Genomic DNA, 19,728 nt, shown 5'->3' on the forward strand with positions numbered 1-19,728 from the left:
TTCAACAAAAATGAGTACTGAGTACCCATGGGTTGACATTGATAGAGGCTGAACAGAGGTTTCAGCCCAACCTCAGTGGATATAAAAAACAAACCTTTGAAAATGCATGAATGAATCGAATGATTTTACAATGTGGAGAGAAATAAATATTTTCATCAATATGCAGTACTGGTCTTGTGTGTACTGTTTGGTCAATATATTCATATACTTTAATCTAACAATATCTCTGGAAAAAAAAATCTAACCCAGATTATATCATTAGAAAAGTAGAAATTTTACAAGTGCTTAAGATTGAGAACAGCAGTGTGTAAATGAATCAAACAGAATCAGATTGTGTGAACCGTGTGTGTGCCATACGGTGTCAAAATTGGATTTTGAAAGAAGTGTTTCATTCTGCTACTTGTGTGTGTGGATGTGTAAATTCTGTGTAGTGTTTTGCCAAAATGAGCCTTGTTTTTAAAATCGTGCTTAAGCAATCGTAAAAACTATAAAATGGACAAACTCAGCGATTGGGTTGTTTTAACCCAGCGATTGTTAAATGTTTGCCCAACATGCTGGGCCGTCCTCTTGCATGCCCAGCCTGGAGAAGGTGAACACGGATGTGAGGTCGTCGGTCATACGCTTTCCACCGCCATGCCGAAAACCCCCTCCTCTATCAGGTTTAGAAAGTTAGAGTATGCAGGCAGAAAGATGTTGGAAAACCTTGGTAAAGGTAAACAAGTCAAACCAGAGCAACGCAATGGAAGCTGATATTATTCCAAACAACAACGTAGCGAGGCTGCTCTTGTTGTGCTGGCTCCGGTCAAGCTGGAACACACAGAACCATCAAGGAAACCAAGGAGGAGCATAGTGTTATAGTGTCCAAGAATGACATGGCAGAGGATTACCCCTTATTGGCTGAAGGCTGTGCACATGTTGACATTCCCTCCTTGCAGGCCAGGGACATTCACAATAGAAAAAAACTCTTCGTCTTTGAATTTGTCCTCGTTGTTGTCCCCTGCCTCTCCCTCCTACTCCTCTTGCTCTCTGTCCGTTGTTAGCATCCATTGTTCAAAACAGGTAATCTGACATCTGAGGCCTATACTACAGTAAAGCAGTGATTGGTTAGTGATCCGTTGCAATTAGTGTTTGCACATGTGTGTGACCTGGTGAATAAGTGTAGCATTTTGATTGGTTGTGTGTGGAAGGAAAGCAAGTCACTTCCTGTTAGATTTTAGATTTTAGCGAATTGTGTGTAGCGTTTTGAAAAAAGTGTTTTATGCAATTGAAAACAAAGTCAAAGGCTGAGAAATAGCTTATGGTTTTGGAGATTTGGTGTGGAGTTTTGCACTTTAAGTGAGGGGGTTCAAAAATTGTGTGACATGAATATATTTTGTGGGTAAGCAGTTGGAAAAAACTGTAATAAAACACAATCTGGTAAGTAGCAAATGTATTTATTATTTATTGTGAGATTTTGGCTCACTTCCTACCCTTGCTGTACCCCTTCTAGCCACAACTCTTCTTCTCCGTTTTTAGTGTATTTCTGTGGCAGAATTACAGCGCCACACACTGGCCTGGCATGTATACTACAGCGTTTTGAGTCGGTTTCAGTGCTCTCGTGTGTACACAGATATTTCTTGAAACGAGGAAAAAAAAAAGATCAGGGAAAGCTAGGGAAAGCTCTGGCTTCGTGTGGACGGGGCCTTAGTGTTTCCACCTAGGTAATTGTGTGCTAATTGAGCTGAGGCTGTGCTGACTTGAGTGAACAATATTGAATGCTAGTGCTTTCTAAATGACCACATGGTGTAGGCAATGAGAAATTAAGGCATTTCTGTGTAGAGTTTTGCAGTGACAGTTCAACAAATCTGACCCGTGTGTAGAGTTTCCTAGGTAAAAATTGCACATGAATGCCCTCCCATTCGTAATCACAACTTCAGAAGTGGGAATTATTACATTTCCGATAGCACGTGAAGGCAGCATAAGTAGCAAAACTGATGACACACCAATCAGAATCTCAGGATAATAAATAGGCCTACACGGGTGATTGTGTGCTTTGGAGAATGAAAAGAGGAGGGGGGAGAGAGAGATGAAAGAGACATTAAGGGTTAAAGGACATTTGGTCCTGATGAAATACAAAACACTATTGAGTATGTTCTTGTGCATGGAATGACCATTAGGGAAGTTGGTCTACAGGCTCATCTAGGGTTTTTATACTACTTACACATGTATAATTACAGTACACAATAGCAGTACTTTAGATGAGTAGGGATGGGATATCACTACTCTTACTGATACTGCTTATGGATCCGGTACTTTAACAGTATTCTTATTGGTTCTTTTTGCTATACTTTCTTATAATAAAAAGAAACATTAAGAACATAATTAGCATTGTTTATAATCTGTAATGTAAAATATATATAGCAAAAGAAACAGTAATGCTTGAACAAAACTAATATAAAACATCTATTTTTAAATGCACCAGTATGCCAGCATTTTTTCTGTTTTATATGCATAAGATACAACAAGAACAAAGAAACAAAGTACAAACAAATGGTAAAATTAATATAATAAATTAAACTTTTCTTGTCTAGTACTTTTCATGCAAGATCTCTTTACAGGCCATCTGGTATGCATTGGTAAGTATATTAATTTAACTTGCCTAATGCCAATATGTAAATTAGCATCAACACAAATATAATATAATGGTTTTAAAACAATAACGTGTTGGGGTCTTTTTAAAAAATGTCCCCAACACATCAATATGAGCACAGAGTTGACTAACTTGTGAACTTAAAACACCCACAAGTGTAATGAAAATATACTTTTCTTAAAGTTTATTTTTGAATTTTTACTGTATCTACACCCCTCTATTTATGTTGTATACTGTAATAGACTTTATTGTAAGCTGTAAATTGGTTCCTGATTCCCAAAAGGAAGTTTTTGTAACATTGTTATGAATTGATCTCACGTATAGGCGTTTATGTGTCATATGGCCAAAGTTTGATTCTGACAAAAGATAACTTTTGAGTAAAATGTTTAATTTTGATTTGGAAGTTCGAGGTTTGTACTCGCTGGTGTGTAGTTTAGAGATTGTGTTTATAGTTGTGAGAAAATGGTGAACTGTTTCATGAATTGTGTGTTAGCAACTGACAAATCTGTAATGTTTGTTATACAAATCCAGCTGTTTATTGTTTGTTCATGTTAGTTCACATTGCATTAACTAATGTTAACAAATGCAACTTTTGATTTGAATAATGTATTAGTAAATGTTGAAATTAACATTAACAAAGATGAACAAATACTGTAGAAGTGCAGTTCATTATTAGTTAATGTTAACTAATGAAACCTTATTGTAAAGTGTTACCAAAAAAAAATCTCAGTACCATTCAATTTCATTAATTTAATTAGGAATGATAATATAATATAATATAATATAATATAATATAATATAATATAATATAATATAATATAATATAATATAATATAATATAATATAATATAATATAATATAATATAATATTTAAATAATAGAATATATCATTCAAATAATATATACCTATAATATAAGTTAATGTTTTAATGTAGTTCTTCTTCTGTCTGCCTGTTGAAAGCACATGAAGTGCCCGCTCTATAAAAACATTTTTCTTTCATTATTATCAAACAGTGGCTAGCAAATTACAGGATGAAAGGCCGGGAGTTATTTTACATTGAAGAAAACTGTAATTTAACCCTACACATCACTAGTTTGATTTCTGGCATGTGTATACGGGCAACGTGTTTAGAAAGGAACAGGTGCTGGGAATATTTACAAGATAAAGGCGTCTCTTTATTAAACGTTTTAACATGGTAATTCAGCAAAACATTTGCAGCTCAATGGCAGTTATCAAGAAAAGATTGTCTAAATGCAGTTGCAAATGAAGCTTTATGAAAAAAAAACCCCACATCTCTGCTTCTCATGTGAATATGTTTGTGTGTCTTAAAAGGACTAATGAATATGCATGAGCCGTGTGCTATAAAGGGCAGTGGTGTCTGTTGTTGGTTTCAGTGTGCACTGCATGAAATGTTTTTTTGTATATCTACTTTTGTCATCGGAACAACTGTGGTGTGCTGTGCTGAAGCAGGACGTGTTGATCCAGTATGGAATGTGTAAGTGTTTAAGCCATTGTGTGTGTGTGTGTGTGTGTGTGTTTCTGTTGTAGTGGAGCTCAGTTTTGTAGAAGAAGTTAATTTAAGTAATTCATGGCACTGGCAGGGTTCTCTGCAGAAAATAAGAACATTATGATTTTGAAAAAGTTGCTGTTAAGTGAAAGATGAGTAGACATTCAATAAAATTAATTATATATTTTTTTTAGATAATTAGACACTTTGGTACAAATCATTGTATTGTATTGTTTGTTGGGTATTTGATTGTTCATTCTCATTTCTTTACATTTAGATTACCTTTGCCATCATCTAACATGCAAACCTCAAAATAAATGTGTGTTTTTTTCATACTGTATAATGTTTTTGATACCTAAATTCACTTGTAGCATTTAATTTCATTGTTACCTGATGTGGGCTTCTTACTGGAGCAATGGGAGTTAAAGATTCACTCTTTTAAGACAAGATGCTGTCCAGGCAGAGTTTTTTTCCCTTTGTAACCTACAATCTGTTGAACAAACTACTTTTAACCCCTCAAAGCCTCATTCTTGTCAAATTAAATATGGGTTAATTGTGAGCAGGACTCTGAGGAAATAGCAGCTGTGGCAACATGAATTCAATCTGTAGTTTTATTGATAATGGCCGCATGCTGATATGTGGTAGTAGCAGTGCAGGTAGTAGTGATGCAGTGTTAGAGTTAAGTTTGTAGATGTGTTTATCTGTTCGCTTATCCCTATAAAGAAGCAATCCTACCTCCTTAAAATTGTGCTGCACACTCCATCACAGGACTTAAAGAATGCCTCTCACACATACATTTGCATCCATAAAAATATAAAGATTAAAAAGTAATGCAATGATGGAATAGATAGTCTTCTTGAAACTAGTATATAAACTGTTTCAAATGAAATGCTGACTGCAAACAGGCGTGTTCATCACTGTGTGAAATCTCATTTGCACAGGGCTGAATCTCGCACATAAATGATTGCATAGGCAAATGCGATTCACATGAACTCTTCAGGCAGACTGGACATCAATTAGCAGTTGTGTTGATGGATGCGCCGCACCATTGGGCTCCATATTGCACTGTTTGTTTGTGTAATACAAGCTACAGCACACCCAGACTTTGTTAGGTGATGTTCAGGGACATGTTATTTGTTTGTTTAACCTAAAGAAGAATCCCTTACGGAACAAAAATATATGGAAATATCCTGCAAAATATAATGTGATATATTATATAATATATTTCCATATATGGGAAACTAGCGCTTATATTTTTCAATATATTGCAATATATGCATTGACCATATATGGCTATATATTGATACATATAAAATATTTCGGGGAAAAAAATAGCATTACATGTAATATTCATAAAGTTGTATCCACTTTACCAGACAACTTAAAGTTTTATACTTTATTGTGTACATATGTGAACCTGGACCACAAAACCAGTGATAATATCATAAAATAAAATACAACTATTTGAAAATATGGGATCTGAGGATGCAAAAAAATCTAAATGTTGAGAAAATCACCTTTAAAGTTGTCCTAATGAAGTCCTTAGCAATTCATATTACTACCACTAATTTTTTTATTTATATATATTTACTGTAGGAAATTTACTAAATATATCCATGGAACATGATCTTTACTTAATATCCTAATGATTTTTGGCATAACAGAAAAATGTATAATTTTGAACCATTTATTGCCACAAATATACCCGTGCCACTTATGACTGGTTTTGTGGTCCAGGGTTACATATATTGCACAAACATATTTCCATATAAATGTGAATGTTATTTACACATATATATATACACACACAATCACGGAATGAGTTACAGCAGATTTATAGTTCCCAGCATGCTTTGCTTCTGATTGTTAAAGGAGAGTAAATGTTAAAATTAAGTGTTATTTCACATGTTTTGCTCAATATAGGGGGAGATCTGTTAGTGTTTTAAGTTGAATTATTTTGTAATTTAAAAGGTTTTTTGGTATGCCTGAGTTTTTGGGGTTACCCTTGTGCTGAAAAGTAGAGCCTGTGGTTTGGTTAACGATTGGCCGAACACCATTCAGACTATAATTACTTTATTAAAACAGCTGTGCTCTCTTCAGCACAACGATAATCTCTTTGCTAAATACTTTAGTACATGCAGGTGTGCGTGTGCTATTGTTAACTAGCTTGAAAATATGAAACATTTATAATGTAAGTAAATAAAAGAAATATATTACATTATATATTTTTCTATATGTCTGTTTATACTGCATGAATAAATATATCTGCAATATATTATACACATGCAGTACCATATCTTATCACACATATATTTATATATTATGAAGTGGATTACTGAATATAAAATTACATACATTATGATATATTAGTAAATATATTGTCACATATTTTTCAATATATAAAAACCGGCAATTATTTATGTATTATTTAACATATTTTAATATATTAACACAAATTCAAACATACTGTTATATCATTTAATATATTGATCATTCATATATAGGGAAATATATTTTCTTTCCATAAGGGATGATTCATTAATGTTGAATTTTAGTTTAAAAACACTTGAATAAAAACAAATGAATTGTATAATTTATATAAACAATGCATGAACTTGATACATCTTGTAGGCGTATGTGTTTTCATGGTTCAGCTTCAGGCTTAAAATGGTTTCAAGTTTGATGTTAAAGATTAGTTTTAAGAGGTATTTTCAGGGTTCCCCACAAAAAGTCTGGCTCATCAGTCCTCCATTTGTGTGTATGTCTGTAAGAGAGGGAGAAGGAAAAGGTAAACGCTTGTGGGTGTTTTAAGTTCACAAGTTAGTCAACTCTGTACTCATATTGATGTTTTGGGGACTTTTTAAAAAGACCCCAACACGTTATTGTTTTAAAACCATTATATTATTTTTGTGTTGATGCTAATTTACTTATTGGCATTCGGCTAGTTAAATGAATATGCTTACCAATGCATACCAGATGGCCTCTGTTCCTATAAGACATCAAAGTTTTTTTACCAGGCCTGTTTCATGTGGAATTATTGTCACAGACTGCATGAGGCATACCTTCCAGAGAAATTGAAGTGCCATTCAGATTCATGTTCTAGAAGGACTAGAAAGCATGTGTTGATAAGCACAGAAATCTACTTTAAATTTGACTGGAGGTCCATAACATTATTTGAGGTCAAAATCACAGTCTTTGGCCTTTTTGCTTCTAATCTGTCTCATGTTTAGTTTTGGGTTTTGTTTCATGTTCATGTTTCATGGCTTGTAATTTGAAGTTTTGTTCCTGGTTTCTTGTCATGTGACTTCCTTCTTCTACTTCTTCCTCTTCTTTTGATTGTAATGGCGGTTGGCAAACCAACTTAAAGACGAACACGAAAACACAAATACAAACACAAACTTTTATTTTGGATGCGTTTAATCGTGATTAACCGATTGCAGAGCACTAATATTGGTATAGATTATTCAGTTATTTTAGTATATGCATAAATATTTATTAGTAGGCGTGTAACGGTACACAGACATCATTGTATGGTATGTACCTTGGTTTTGGGGTTACAGTTTGATACGAGTTTGGTAACCTACATTTACATGTCTGGCTCCTCCAGATTCCTGATTGCTCAAACTGTTTAAAAATTATTTTCCTTGGCAAAGAAGTTACACTTTTATCCAAATGTACTGATTTATGGTGACTCAAAAAAAAAAAACTAAAATGTTTCAGATTGAATCGATGTTATATTTTTTTTCAGTGTAACTTGTGAGGTGTAGACTGTAGAGCCTCAAACAGATTTGAACTGATTATCATTTCATTTTGGTGCAAATTATTTCTAAAAAAGCTAATTCAGTGAATGTGAAATAAGGAAGCATTGCTTTTCACTGTGCAATGATTTCAGTAAAAAGGTATTTTTTATTATATCATATTGAGAATAAGACAGATGGTGGAAGTTAAAATGGATCCAGGTCTTTGGGGAGTGGCAGTCTCAGAGACAGTGGATGTCTGAGAAGCAGTAGCTGTATCATATCCAGTGGCAGTTGATAGGCAGTGGCAGTTGATAGGCAGTGGCAGTTGGATATTCAAGGGCAGTCTCAGATTCAGTGACAGTCTCCAATACAGTGAAAGTTTCTGAGGAAGTGGCAGTTTGAGAGGCAGTGGAAGTTAAGAGGCATCGTCGTCTCCAAGGCATTTTCAGTCTGAGAGTCAATGTCAGTCTGAGAGTCAGTGTCAATCTCAGAGGCAGTGTCGGTCTAAGCAGTGTCAGTCTGAGAGGCTGTGTCAGTTTTAGAGGCAGTGTTGGTCTCAAAGGCAGTGTCAGTCTGAGAGACAGTGTCAGTCTAAGAGGCATTGTCAGTCTAAGAGGCATTGTCAGTCGGAGAGGCAGTGTCAGTCTCAGTGACAGTTTCAGAGGCAGTGTCGTTTCTAAGACAGCATTAGTCTCAGAGTCACGGTCAACCTGAGAGGCAGCGTCAACCTGTGAGGCAGTGTAGACCTGAGAGGCAGCGTCAACCTGAGAGGCAGCGTCAACCTGTGAGGCGGCGTAGACCTGAGAAGCAGCGTAGACCAGAGCGGCAGCGTCAAACTGAGTGGCAGCGTCAACCTGAGAGGGAGCGTAGACCTGAGCGGCAGCGTCAACCTGAGAGGCAGCGTAGACCTGAGCGGCAGCGTCAACCTGAGAGGCAGTGTAGATCTGAGCGGCAGCGTCAACCTGAGAGGCAGCGTAGACCTGAGCGGCAGCGTCAACCTGTGAGGCAGCGTAGACCTGAGAGGCAGCGTCAACCTGAGAGGCAGCGTAGACCTGAGCGGCAGCGTCAACCTGTGAGGCAGTGTAGACCTGAGAGGCAGCGTCAACCTGAGAGGCAGCGTAGACCTGAGCGGCAGCGTCAACCTGAGAGGCAGCGTAGAACTGAGCGGCAGCGTCAACCTGTGAGGCAGCGTAGACCTGAGCGGCAGCGTCAACCTGAGAGGCAGCGTAGACCTGAGAGGCAGCGTAGACCTGAGCGGCAGCGTCAACCTGAGAGGCAGTGTAGACCTGAGAGGCAGCGTCAACCTGAGAGGCAGCGTAGACCTGAGCGGCAGCTTCAACCTGAGAGGCAGCGTCAACCTGAGAGGCAGCGTCAACCTGAGAGGCAGCGTAGACCTGAGCGGCAGCATCAACCTGTGAGGCAGTGTAGACCTGAGAGGCAGCGTAGACCTGAGTGGCAGCGTCAACCTGTGAGGCAGCGTAGACCTGAGAGGCAGCGTCAACCTGAGAGGCAGCGTAGACCTGAGCGGCAGCGTCAACCTGTGAGGCAGTGTAGACCTGAGCGGCATCGTCAACCTGAGAGGCAGCGTAGACCTGAGTGGCAGCGTCAACCTGTGAGGCAGCGTAGACCTGAGAGGCAGCGTCAACCTGAGAGGCAGCGTAGACCTGAGCGGCAGCGTCAACCTGAGAGGCAGCGTAGACCTGAGAGGCAGCGTCAACCTGTGAGGCAGCGTAGACCTGAGCGGCAGCGTCAACCTGAGAGGCAGCGTAGACCTGAGAGGCAGCGTCAACCTGAGAGGCAGCGTCAACCTGAGAGGCAGCGTAGACCTGAGCGGCAGCGTCAACCTGAGAGGCAGCGTCAACCTGAGAGGCAGCGTAGACCTGAGCGGCAGCGTCAGCCTGAGAGGCAGCGTAGACCTGAGCGGCAGCGTCAACCTGTGAGGCAGCGTCAACCTGAGAGGCAGCGTAGACCTGAGCGGCAGCGTCAGCCTGAGAGGCAGCGTAGACCTGAGCGGCAGCGTCAACCTGTGAGGCAGCGTCAACCTGAGAGGCAGCGTAGACCTGAGAAGCAGCGTAGACCTGAGCGGCAGCGTCAACCTGTGAGGCAGCGTCAACCTGTGAGGCAGCGTCAACCTGAGAGGCAGCGTAGACCTGAGAAGCAGCGTAGACCTGAGCGGCAGCGTCAGCCTGAGAGGCAACGTAGACCTGAGCGGCAGCGTCAACCTGTGAGGCAGTGTAGACCTGAGAGGCAGCGTCAACCTGTGAGGCAGCGTCAACCTGAGAGGCAGCGTAGACCTGAGAAGCAGCGTAGACCTGAGCGGCAGCGTCAACCTGTGAGGCAGCGTCAACCTGTGAGGCAGCGTCAACCTGAGAGGCAGCGTAGACCTGAGAAGCAGCGTAGACCTGAGCGGCAGCGTCAGCCTGAGAGGCAACGTAGACCTGAGCGGCAGCGTCAACCTGTGAGGCAGTGTAGACCTGAGAGGCAGCGTCAACCTGAGAGGCAGCGTCAACCTGTGAGGCAGCGTCAACCTGAGAGGCAGCGTAGACCTGAGAAGCAGCGTAGACCTGAGCGGCAGCGTCAACCTGAGAGGCAGCGTAGACCTGAGCGGCAGCGTCAACCTGTGAGGCAGCGTCAACCTGAGAGGCAGCGTAGACCTGAGCGGCAGCGTCAGCCTGAGAGGCAGCGTAGACCTGAGCGGCAGCGTCAACCTGTGAGGCAGCGTCAACCTGAGAGGCAGCGTAGACCTGAGAAGCAGCGTAGACCTGAGCGGCAGCGTCAACCTGTGAGGCAGCGTCAACCTGTGAGGCAGCGTCAACCTGAGAGGCAGCGTAGACCTGAGAAGCAGCGTAGACCTGAGCGGCAGCGTCAGCCTGAGAGGCAACGTAGACCTGAGCGGCAGCGTCAACCTGTGAGGCAGTGTAGACCTGAGAGGCAGCGTCAACCTGAGAGGCAGCGTCAACCTGTGAGGCAGCGTCAACCTGAGAGGCAGCGTAGACCTGAGAAGCAGCGTAGACCTGAGCGGCAGCGTCAACCTGTGAGGCAGCGTAGACCTGAGCGGCAGCGTCAACCTGAGAGGCAGCGTAGACCTGAGAGGCAGCGTCAACCTGAGAGGCAGCGTAGACCTGAGCGGCAGCGTCAACCTGAGAGGCAGCGTCAACCTGAGAGGCAGCGTAGACCTGAGCGGCAGCGTCAGCCTGAGAGGCAGCGTAGACCTGAGCGGCAGCGTCAACCTGAGAGGCAGCGTCAACCTGTGAGGCAGCGTCAACCTGAGAGGCAGCGTAGACCTGAGAAGCAGCGTCAACCTGAGAGGCAGCGTCAACCTGTGAGGCAGCGTCAACCTGAGAGGCAGCGTAGACCTGAGAAGCAGCGTAGACCTGAGAGGCAGCGTCAACCTGTGAGGCAGCGTCAACCTGAGAGGCAGCGTAGACCTGAGAGGCAGCGTAGACCTGAGAGGCAGCGTAGACCTGAGCGGCAGCGTCAGCCTGAGAGGCAGCGTAGACCTGAGCGGCAGCGTCAACCTGAGAGGCAGCGTCAACCTGTGAGGCAGCGTCAACCTGAGAGGCAGCGTAGACCTGAGAAGCAGCGTAGACCTGAGAGGCAGCGTCAACCTGTGAGGCAGCGTCAACCTGAGAGGCAGCGTAGACCTGAGAGGCAGCGTAGACCTGAGAGGCAGCGTAGACCTGAGCGGCAGCGTCAACCTGTGAGGCAGCGTCAACCTGAGCGGCAGCGTCAACCTGAGAGGCAGCGTCAACCTGAGAGGCAGCGTAGACCTGAGCGGCAGCGTCAGCCTGAGAGGCAGCGTAGACCTGAGCGGCAGCGTCAACCTGTGAGGCAGTGTAGACCTGAGAGGCAGCGTCAACCTGAGAGGCAGCGTCAACCTGTGAGGCAGCGTCAACCTGAGAGGCAGCGTAGACCTGAGAAGCAGCGTAGACCTGAGAGGCAGCGTCAACCTGTGAGGCAGCGTCAACCTGAGAGGCAGCGTAGACCTGAGAGGCAGCGTAGACCTGAGAAGCAGCGTAGACCAGAGCGGCAGCGTCAAACTGAGTGGCAGCGTCAACCTGAGAGGCAGCGTAGACCTGAGCAGCAGCGTCAACCTGAGAGGCAGCGTAGACCTGAGCGGCAGCGTCAACCTGTGAGGCAGCATAGACCTGAGCGGCAGCGTCAACCTGAGAGGCAGAGTCAGTCTGAGAGACAGTGTCAATATCAGAGGCAGTGTCAGTCTGAAAGTCAGTGGGAATCTCAGACACTGTGGAAAAAGAAGAAAGCAGAAACTATTATCATTTTAAATTTACTTCATTTTTAGGGGCCAAGCACCGAAGGTGCGGAGGCACCTATTGAAAATGTTTGCGTTTATATTATTATTATTATTATTCTGTATTGGTGTCTATGGCAGCCCATAGAACTGCTTGCGGGAAAGTTATGAAATTTGGCACACAGTCTCAACTGTCACCATAGCACATTTGGCATATATCTAACTCAATCCCTCTAGTGCCACAAACTGTCCAAAGATGCACTCACTTTTATGCTAATAACTTTTGAACCGTAAGGGTTAGAAACTAAATTCTTTTGTCCTCTGATTCTGTGGCTCAAGCTAATTTGATTGATCACAATCACAATTCCTGTGATTTTCTGTAGTGGTAATTTTCCCGCCAAAAATCCAACTTTTTCAAACTTCTCCTAGATGGATTATCCGATTTGCACAAAAATGTAACCAGATCATCTTCCGACAATGGCGACAAAAAGTTTGATTAATCAAACTGTTTTCAAATAACATGCAAACGAATTTTACGTAGTAAGTTACTTTCGAAAATAGACATAAGACTGTTTTTGGCATATGGTTTGTGCAGCGTTGTTAATTTAGCGCTAAGTTTCGGAAACATAGGTCGATAGCTAAATAATAATGCCCAAATGTCAAAATATTGATAGTAAGGGGTGGTAAAATCCAATCAAAGTCAGGTGTCAGTCATTTTTTACGTGTTTTTGCATATAAATGTCTATAACTCCAAAACGAAATGAGATATTTCCACCAAAATTGACACACACATGTATGGGCTCACTCCGAGGACACATAAAAAAATGGTGGTATTGTGCCTCTTGGTGGCGCTATAATAGAACAAAACTAAAAAATGTACAAAAATGCTAATAACTTTTGACTAAATTAGCCTATTGTACTGAAACTGGTCATAATACATTCCTTGGCTCGCTGTGAACATAGATACCAATTTTGCCATATTTGGCAAACCTTCCTGTCCTCCATCTTGTTACTTGTTAAAAATGTATTCATCAAAATCGAATCTTAACATTTTCAGACCGTGCCGACAAAAAGTTATGGATTTCACGTCGATAGACGAAACCATTTTTGTATAGCGCTGCAACGAATTTGAGGCATGATGCCAAAATGACTCTATCTCTGCAATGCTTTGACTTATTGACACTAAACTTTGCATTTATCATTGTTCCCTTATTCTGACCACACCACATCAATTTCGTAACTGTGCCACCTATTGGTCAAAGGTGATAAACCATTAAATCATTATAATTGACTGTATTAAAGGTCCCATGGCATGAAATTTTCATTTTATGAGGTTTTTCAACATTAATATGAGTTCCCCTAGCCTGAATATTGTCCCCAAGTGGATAGAAATGTTGATCGGTGTAAAACCGAGTTGTGGCTGTCTTTCTCTGCCTTTGAGAAAATGACAGGCCAGACTAGCCAATCCTGAAGTCTCCTGGTTTGACGTCCAAGCAGGCACGGTTTCCTCCCTTTCCTCCGCCCAGAGAATCTGGCACGCCCATGCAAACGCTCGTCGAGAGATCATTGCATCATTGCTTGTGAACGAGTGAACGCTGGCAGTTTCTCAGTGTTTGGATGTACAAATGAAAACAGAAGTCTTTTTTCAGTTCCTTCTGATCTGTGATCAGTGATTTCTGATGTGTAGCTAATTATTTATTATTCGTGCACACAATGCGGCTTCTCTCTCTCCAGACAGAACGGTGTTTTCGTGTTTTATATCTTGTGAGTCAGTGTTTTTGTACGTCCTCGTCGCGTCTATCGGTTCTAAAATGTGCATACAGTCATGAGTTTCTGCTCAACATCAGCAGAGATAAACCTCACACACGCCGAAGCTCGGCCTTCAACATCCCCGACCCACAGTACTGCATCTGGCCCACAGCGGAGGCACCAAACGCGGCGTGAGATTAAGCAGAAGGGGGGTAAGCTTGAGCATATCCGGGCTAGCCAGCCTAGCCCCACAATAAACTGGATTACATCCGATTACTGCTGTTGTGTCTTTGTTTGCGCTGTGTACTCAACGCGCGTCACTGACGCTTTTATTTTATTTTAAAAATAATGCTATTATCAACACTTACTTTTAACTCGTTCATCTCGACAGCTGTAATGGTACTTTGCATGTGTTACAAAGTTGGTAGAATAATGATGAAGAGACGGACTCGGTGTGACTGTTTATTCAGAACTCTCAGATACAAACACAATAAACTCGCGCTGACTGACAGCGCTCTCATAACTCAGTAGTTACTATAAATAACTTTGTTAGCAATCGCTGAGCTCAGTCTCTGATACATTAGTGATGTCCGGTTCGCGAACGATCTTTCTTTTGAACCAGTTCTTTTTAGTGAACCGAATCAGTTCACCAAATCGGACTGAATCGTTCTAAACGGTTCGCGTCTCCAGTCAGCGCTGATCCATAATTTACTAAAGTTACTAACTTTCTGACATGAGTGACAGTCCCTCCGACTAGAAATAGACTAATAACCTAAAGTATATGCTGTAACTAAAACAGTTCAGACATGCTGAGAACTGATGTGAAGTGAACTCAGGTCCATCCGTCTCCCTGGCAGACTCGTGCCTGCTCGTGCCTCGATAAACCACGCCCCCTCCGCTCATATAAAATGCAAAGATGTCAGCCAATCACAACAGTGGGTGTTTTTACTGAAGTCTCACAGCAGACACGCCTCTTGAAGCAGGGCATTCAGCCACAGGGCAAACAGCAGTATAGAAAAAATGCCTTTTATTTCTAAATTATGACATTTTATGATGTAAAAGTCATACTAACAATATAAGTACAGCTCAGGAAACATTATAAAATAATAGAAAAATGCCATGCCATGGGACCTTTAATAATTTTACAGCTATTTTGCCTAAAATGATCTTAATATGTCTTCAATGGCTCCTTGACACTCCCAGCCATGTTGGCATGTCCCATTGTCTTTTTTGTGCTTGGCCCCTGTAATGGCTGCTTGCAGCTATATTTATCAGTATAATGGTTACTGTGATTAAAGATGTTCATATTTGTTTGATTGCACTGTTGGGAAAAAGTAATTAAGCTATCTTTAGAGGTCAAAACCACCCTTTCATTACATCATAAACCAGAAGTTAAAGGATTCTGATGAAGTGTATCACCTTTCAAAGCCGGGCTCGCCCTAAACAAAGCATCTTCCTCCTTTTTAAGAATGACTCCAAGGCCTAGAGGAGCAAATAAAACACAACATTCAAATTGTGCACACATCAAAGCACATTTGATAGAGATAATTTACTCAATTTACTTGAATATATGCTCAGATGGACAGATGGTACAGTGACAATGCACTTACCTTGATGTTTTGGGAAATGCCGCTCCAGTTGTCCCTTCGTTGCTTTGTTGATTATTTGTTCTTGTTTGGAGCCTTCCGACTGCATTATACTAGGTGGATGTTTGTTCACCTTGGTGAAGCAGTATCGTAACAGCACCAGACTAGCAGTGATCAGCATGGCTTGATGTTTAGGATCCAGCTCAATCTTCCAGACAACAGTGGAAATTTAGTTTCGCAGACAACAGAATTGAATATCGGCTGAACTTTATATCAACCAAGCAGAGTGCAACTCGCAGACTGAATTGTTAAAGCAGAACGAATCTTGCAATCGAGAAAACAGACTTGTCTTAAATGAAGCAGTACCGAGTAATGCAGACAGTCAAGCAGACAGAGTGTTAGATAGTTTCTGAACTTTCTAATTCTTTAAGCTGTGATGTCACAGCGAAGCCATTCTGGACATTCTATGAAGTTGTGCTGCAGCAGACATTTTGTAGATTCAGAGTTAAAGAAAAGACTTCCATTTAGGCCATTATTTTTTCTAATAATCACTCTGATCTCCATGATATATATCTCCATATATCTGGTCTGCTTTTAAAACAGTAGCCTATACAAAGTAGCCTAATACACCAGTCATAAATGAAAGGACCATGAGACTCTAAATAAGACATTTTAAGAGACTGCTAGAGATGTTTGTTTGCACATGCGACAATGATGGTATGCAGAGGTGTCAAGTAACGAAGTACAAATACTTAGTTACCTTACTTTAGTAGAAATTTTGGGTATCTATACTTTACTGGGGTAATTATCGTATAGTATAAACATATAGCCTACCATTCCGACTATTGGTTTGTACGCGATCCATCGCACCTGCACATGACACAAATTTCGTGCCGCCTCCTTCTGTCGACAAAATACAGACAGTCACATGGTCACATTAGGCCTGTCCTGATAATTGAATAATTATCAGAAATGTATACCGTCACATGATCCTTCAGCAATCATTCTTATATTATGATTTGCTGGTACAAATTCATCCGAAGCCATTCCATAACTGAATGTGAGTAACAGAAGAATATTTACATCGTTAAATTAAAATCGTGAAGCTCATCTTCCCTCCGCTGCATTTGTCAATCATTCTCCGTTCATCAAACAGCGCGTCGCGTTCGGTTGGTTACGATAGGCAGCACGGTAAAACTCTCTCCAAGATGATAAATTCCCATTATTATATTTGATCTGTAGATAAAGGGCTGTGGGTTTGCATAAAGTGACTGTATCTGGCTGTAGTTTATCTACGTTAGCTGTTTCTGAACGATGTTGTACTCGCTACTACTGGCTGACGGCATCACACATAACTCAACTGGAATATAAAACTGTGAAGAAACAAATAATCAGTGAACTGGTGGACAGACATACAATATAGACTAGGATTTGTGCGCTCAACATCTCTTCTCTTGGTGCCGTGAACTTTTCAATGCGCACTCTGACTCCATGTTGTTTTAAGAGCATCATTCATTCTGCACCCGGGATGCGCATAAGCTGTTTGTGTCGCTCTGTTTAGAAGCTTTTCATATTATCATGTTTTTGTGCACTGAAAGATTATTAAAAGCCAATCTTGTTCTCTCGTATCTATCACATCTTTGTTGCCCCATTAAAAAGCTTCTCATTACGTTTACAATAAACATTTTGTAATTTTATATTATTTGTAGGCCTATAATTATTCGAATTCATACATAAATCTAATATTATAAATTGTTTTTCATAAATGTATTTGATAAGAACACAAGGTAATTTGTACCTTTTTATTAACATGTTTAGATTTTTAATAAATTTAGTCCAAATTTATGGACCTAAACTGCATTTCGTTGCCTTGTAGGCTACTTGTACTTGTGTAATGACAATACAGTTGAATCTAATCTAATCTAATCAAAGATTTTTTTCAAGAATTACTTTGTGTAATTGTAATTTTTTTAACGATCCACTCACCTAGTTTAATATATATTTTTGTCATAGATTATTATAGGCTATATGTTTATTCATTTATTGTTTTCTCCATAATTAAGTAGCGTGTACCAGTGGATTCTGGATTGTGTTTAACATACAAAAGAGTGGCCATTAGTTCCACAAACACATATGCAGGCCTATAGATATTCTATGGTGATGAAGAAATAAATGAAGGATACATTTATAACCGTTTTATTTTGTTTGTTGTGACTGTTCCAGTTATATACTGAATTTAATAAATACTTAAATATTTAAAGGTGTTACTGTTATGCCGGGGATGAAAAAGGGACCCAAGAGCAGATTAGCAGTTTGTTAAATTTATTGACTAAAATACAAAGGGAAAACAAAACACAAAAATAACAGGCAGCCGAGCAAAGGGGCGGAGCAGAGACAAAATCAATGTTCAATGATGCAACAATCCCCTAAGGAAAGTTGATAAGGGAGATGGGCCAGATTGGGGTCACAACCAGAGGGAGATCACAGTCCCAGGGGCAGAACAAAGGCAATAGTCCAAAACAAAAGCAGAAAATCAGAAACTAGGTAAGTGATCCCAAACAGGACTGCGTACAGGAACTGGGCAAATCAAAGAAGAAAAAAACAAGATTAAATAAACAAACAGGGCATGTAAACTAGGCACGACTAGGGGCTTTGGGTGCTCGAGCCCCTGCCCTTTTTCAAAATGAATCAAAAGTGCCCCTCTCAGACAAATATCAATGATAAAATCGTGGTCAATAAAACTAATTAAATGTGATTATTATAACATGACAATTTATAAAATAGTAACGAACGGCTCAAAAGTCGGACAATTTCTGTTGAGGCGTTGCCATAACGCGTTGCGATGGGTTGAGTGCGTTTAGATTGACTGCTGATTTTCCACTGTTCGGAAACGGCTCTCGAGCCAAATATGGTCCTTTCAGAGAGTGTGTGGCCTCACGAGAAAAAAGTAAACCATTATTTTTTTTGGTAACACTTTACTTGAAGGGGTGTGCATAAGACTGACATGACACCTTCATAATCATGTTATGACATGTCATGAATATGAAGGAATTTTTATGCATGTTCATGACAAGTGTCATCAAGTGTCATTCGCTCAGTTATGCCATTTTTAATGCAAAGATGACATTATTTGAGATGTCTTAGTTATGACAACTTGACATAAACAAATACATCATAACCTGTTAGTGTCTTTGTCATGACAACTTGACATTACCAGGACAACATGACCTGTCATAAACATGAAATAGCAGATTCATTATCAAACTTAAGTATTAAAATATTAAATATTTTCCAAATTAAGTGTTAATACTCTGTCAAATTATTAAGTGTCATGAATATTTTCCTTGACCTAAACTACAGTGGTACAAGTTGAATTTGTCATTAAAATGTCATTAAGTGTCAATACTCTGTCAAATTATTTTATAACAGTGTCATGAATATTTTTCTTGACCTAAACTACAGTGGTACAAGTTGAATTTGTCCTTAAAATGTCATTAAGTGTCAATACTCTGTCAAATAATTTTATAACAGTGTCATGAATATTTTTCTTGACTTAAACTACAGTGGTACAAGTTGAATTTGTCCTTAAAATGTCATTAAGTGTCAATACTCTGTCAAATTATTTTATAACAGTGTCATTAATATTTTTCTTGACCTAAACTACAGTGGTACAAGTTGAATTTGTCCTTAAAATGTCATTAAGTGTCAATACTCTGTCAAATAATTTTATAACAGTGTCATGAATATTTTTCTTGACTTAAACTACAGTGGTACAAGTTGAATTTGTCCTTAAAATGTCATTAAGTGTCAATACTCTGTCAAATTATTTTATAACAGTGTCATGAATTTTTTTCTTGACCTAAACTACAGTGGTACAATTTGAATTTGTCCTTAAAATGTCATTAAGTGTCAATACTCTGTCAAATTATTTTATAACAGTGAAAACTCACCTCAAAATGATATGGTGGCTCCACTGGTTAGGTGTACGCCATTATGATGGTGTCTTAGCTAGACTTATCCATGATGTAAAAAAGCATTTCAAGAAAATATAAATGTGTGGGATGCTGTAATTAACTCTTGAGGAAACTTTTTTTTAAAAAACATTATGAAGTGAAAAATATTCACGATTTGATAGAGTATTAACACTTAATGACATTTTAATGACAAATTCAACTTGTACCACTGAAAAAAAGATTTATGACAGGTTATGTTGTCTTGGTATTGTCAAGTTGTCATGACAAAGACACTGACAGGTTTTGATGTA

At 40.3% G+C, this 19,728-nt stretch overlaps 1 protein-coding gene across 8 annotated transcripts in view; it reads left to right on the top strand.

Moving 5' to 3' along the window:
• mctp1a (multiple C2 domains, transmembrane 1a) overlaps window positions 1-19,728 on the top strand; it is a 254,225-nt gene that overhangs the window by 26,800 nt on the left and 207,697 nt on the right. For 4 of the 8 annotated variants that reach the window (XM_079814166.1, XM_079814169.1, XM_079814167.1 and 1 more), the window contains exon 1: window positions 3,972-4,125. The exons of the other annotated variants lie outside the window; for them this stretch is intronic. In XM_079814166.1, coding sequence (XP_079670292.1) covers window positions 4,117-4,125 — 9 coding nt within the window. In that variant the 5' untranslated portion in view covers window positions 3,972-4,116. Of the gene's footprint in view, window positions 1-3,971; window positions 4,126-19,728 lie in introns of those variants that run through there. 8 annotated transcript variants of the gene reach the window in all.

The sequence above is a fragment of the Gobio gobio genome (genome assembly GCF_949357685.1).
Source record: "Gobio gobio genome assembly, chromosome: 4".
In the NCBI taxonomy this organism is placed as follows: Eukaryota; Metazoa; Chordata; class Actinopteri; order Cypriniformes; family Gobionidae; genus Gobio; species Gobio gobio.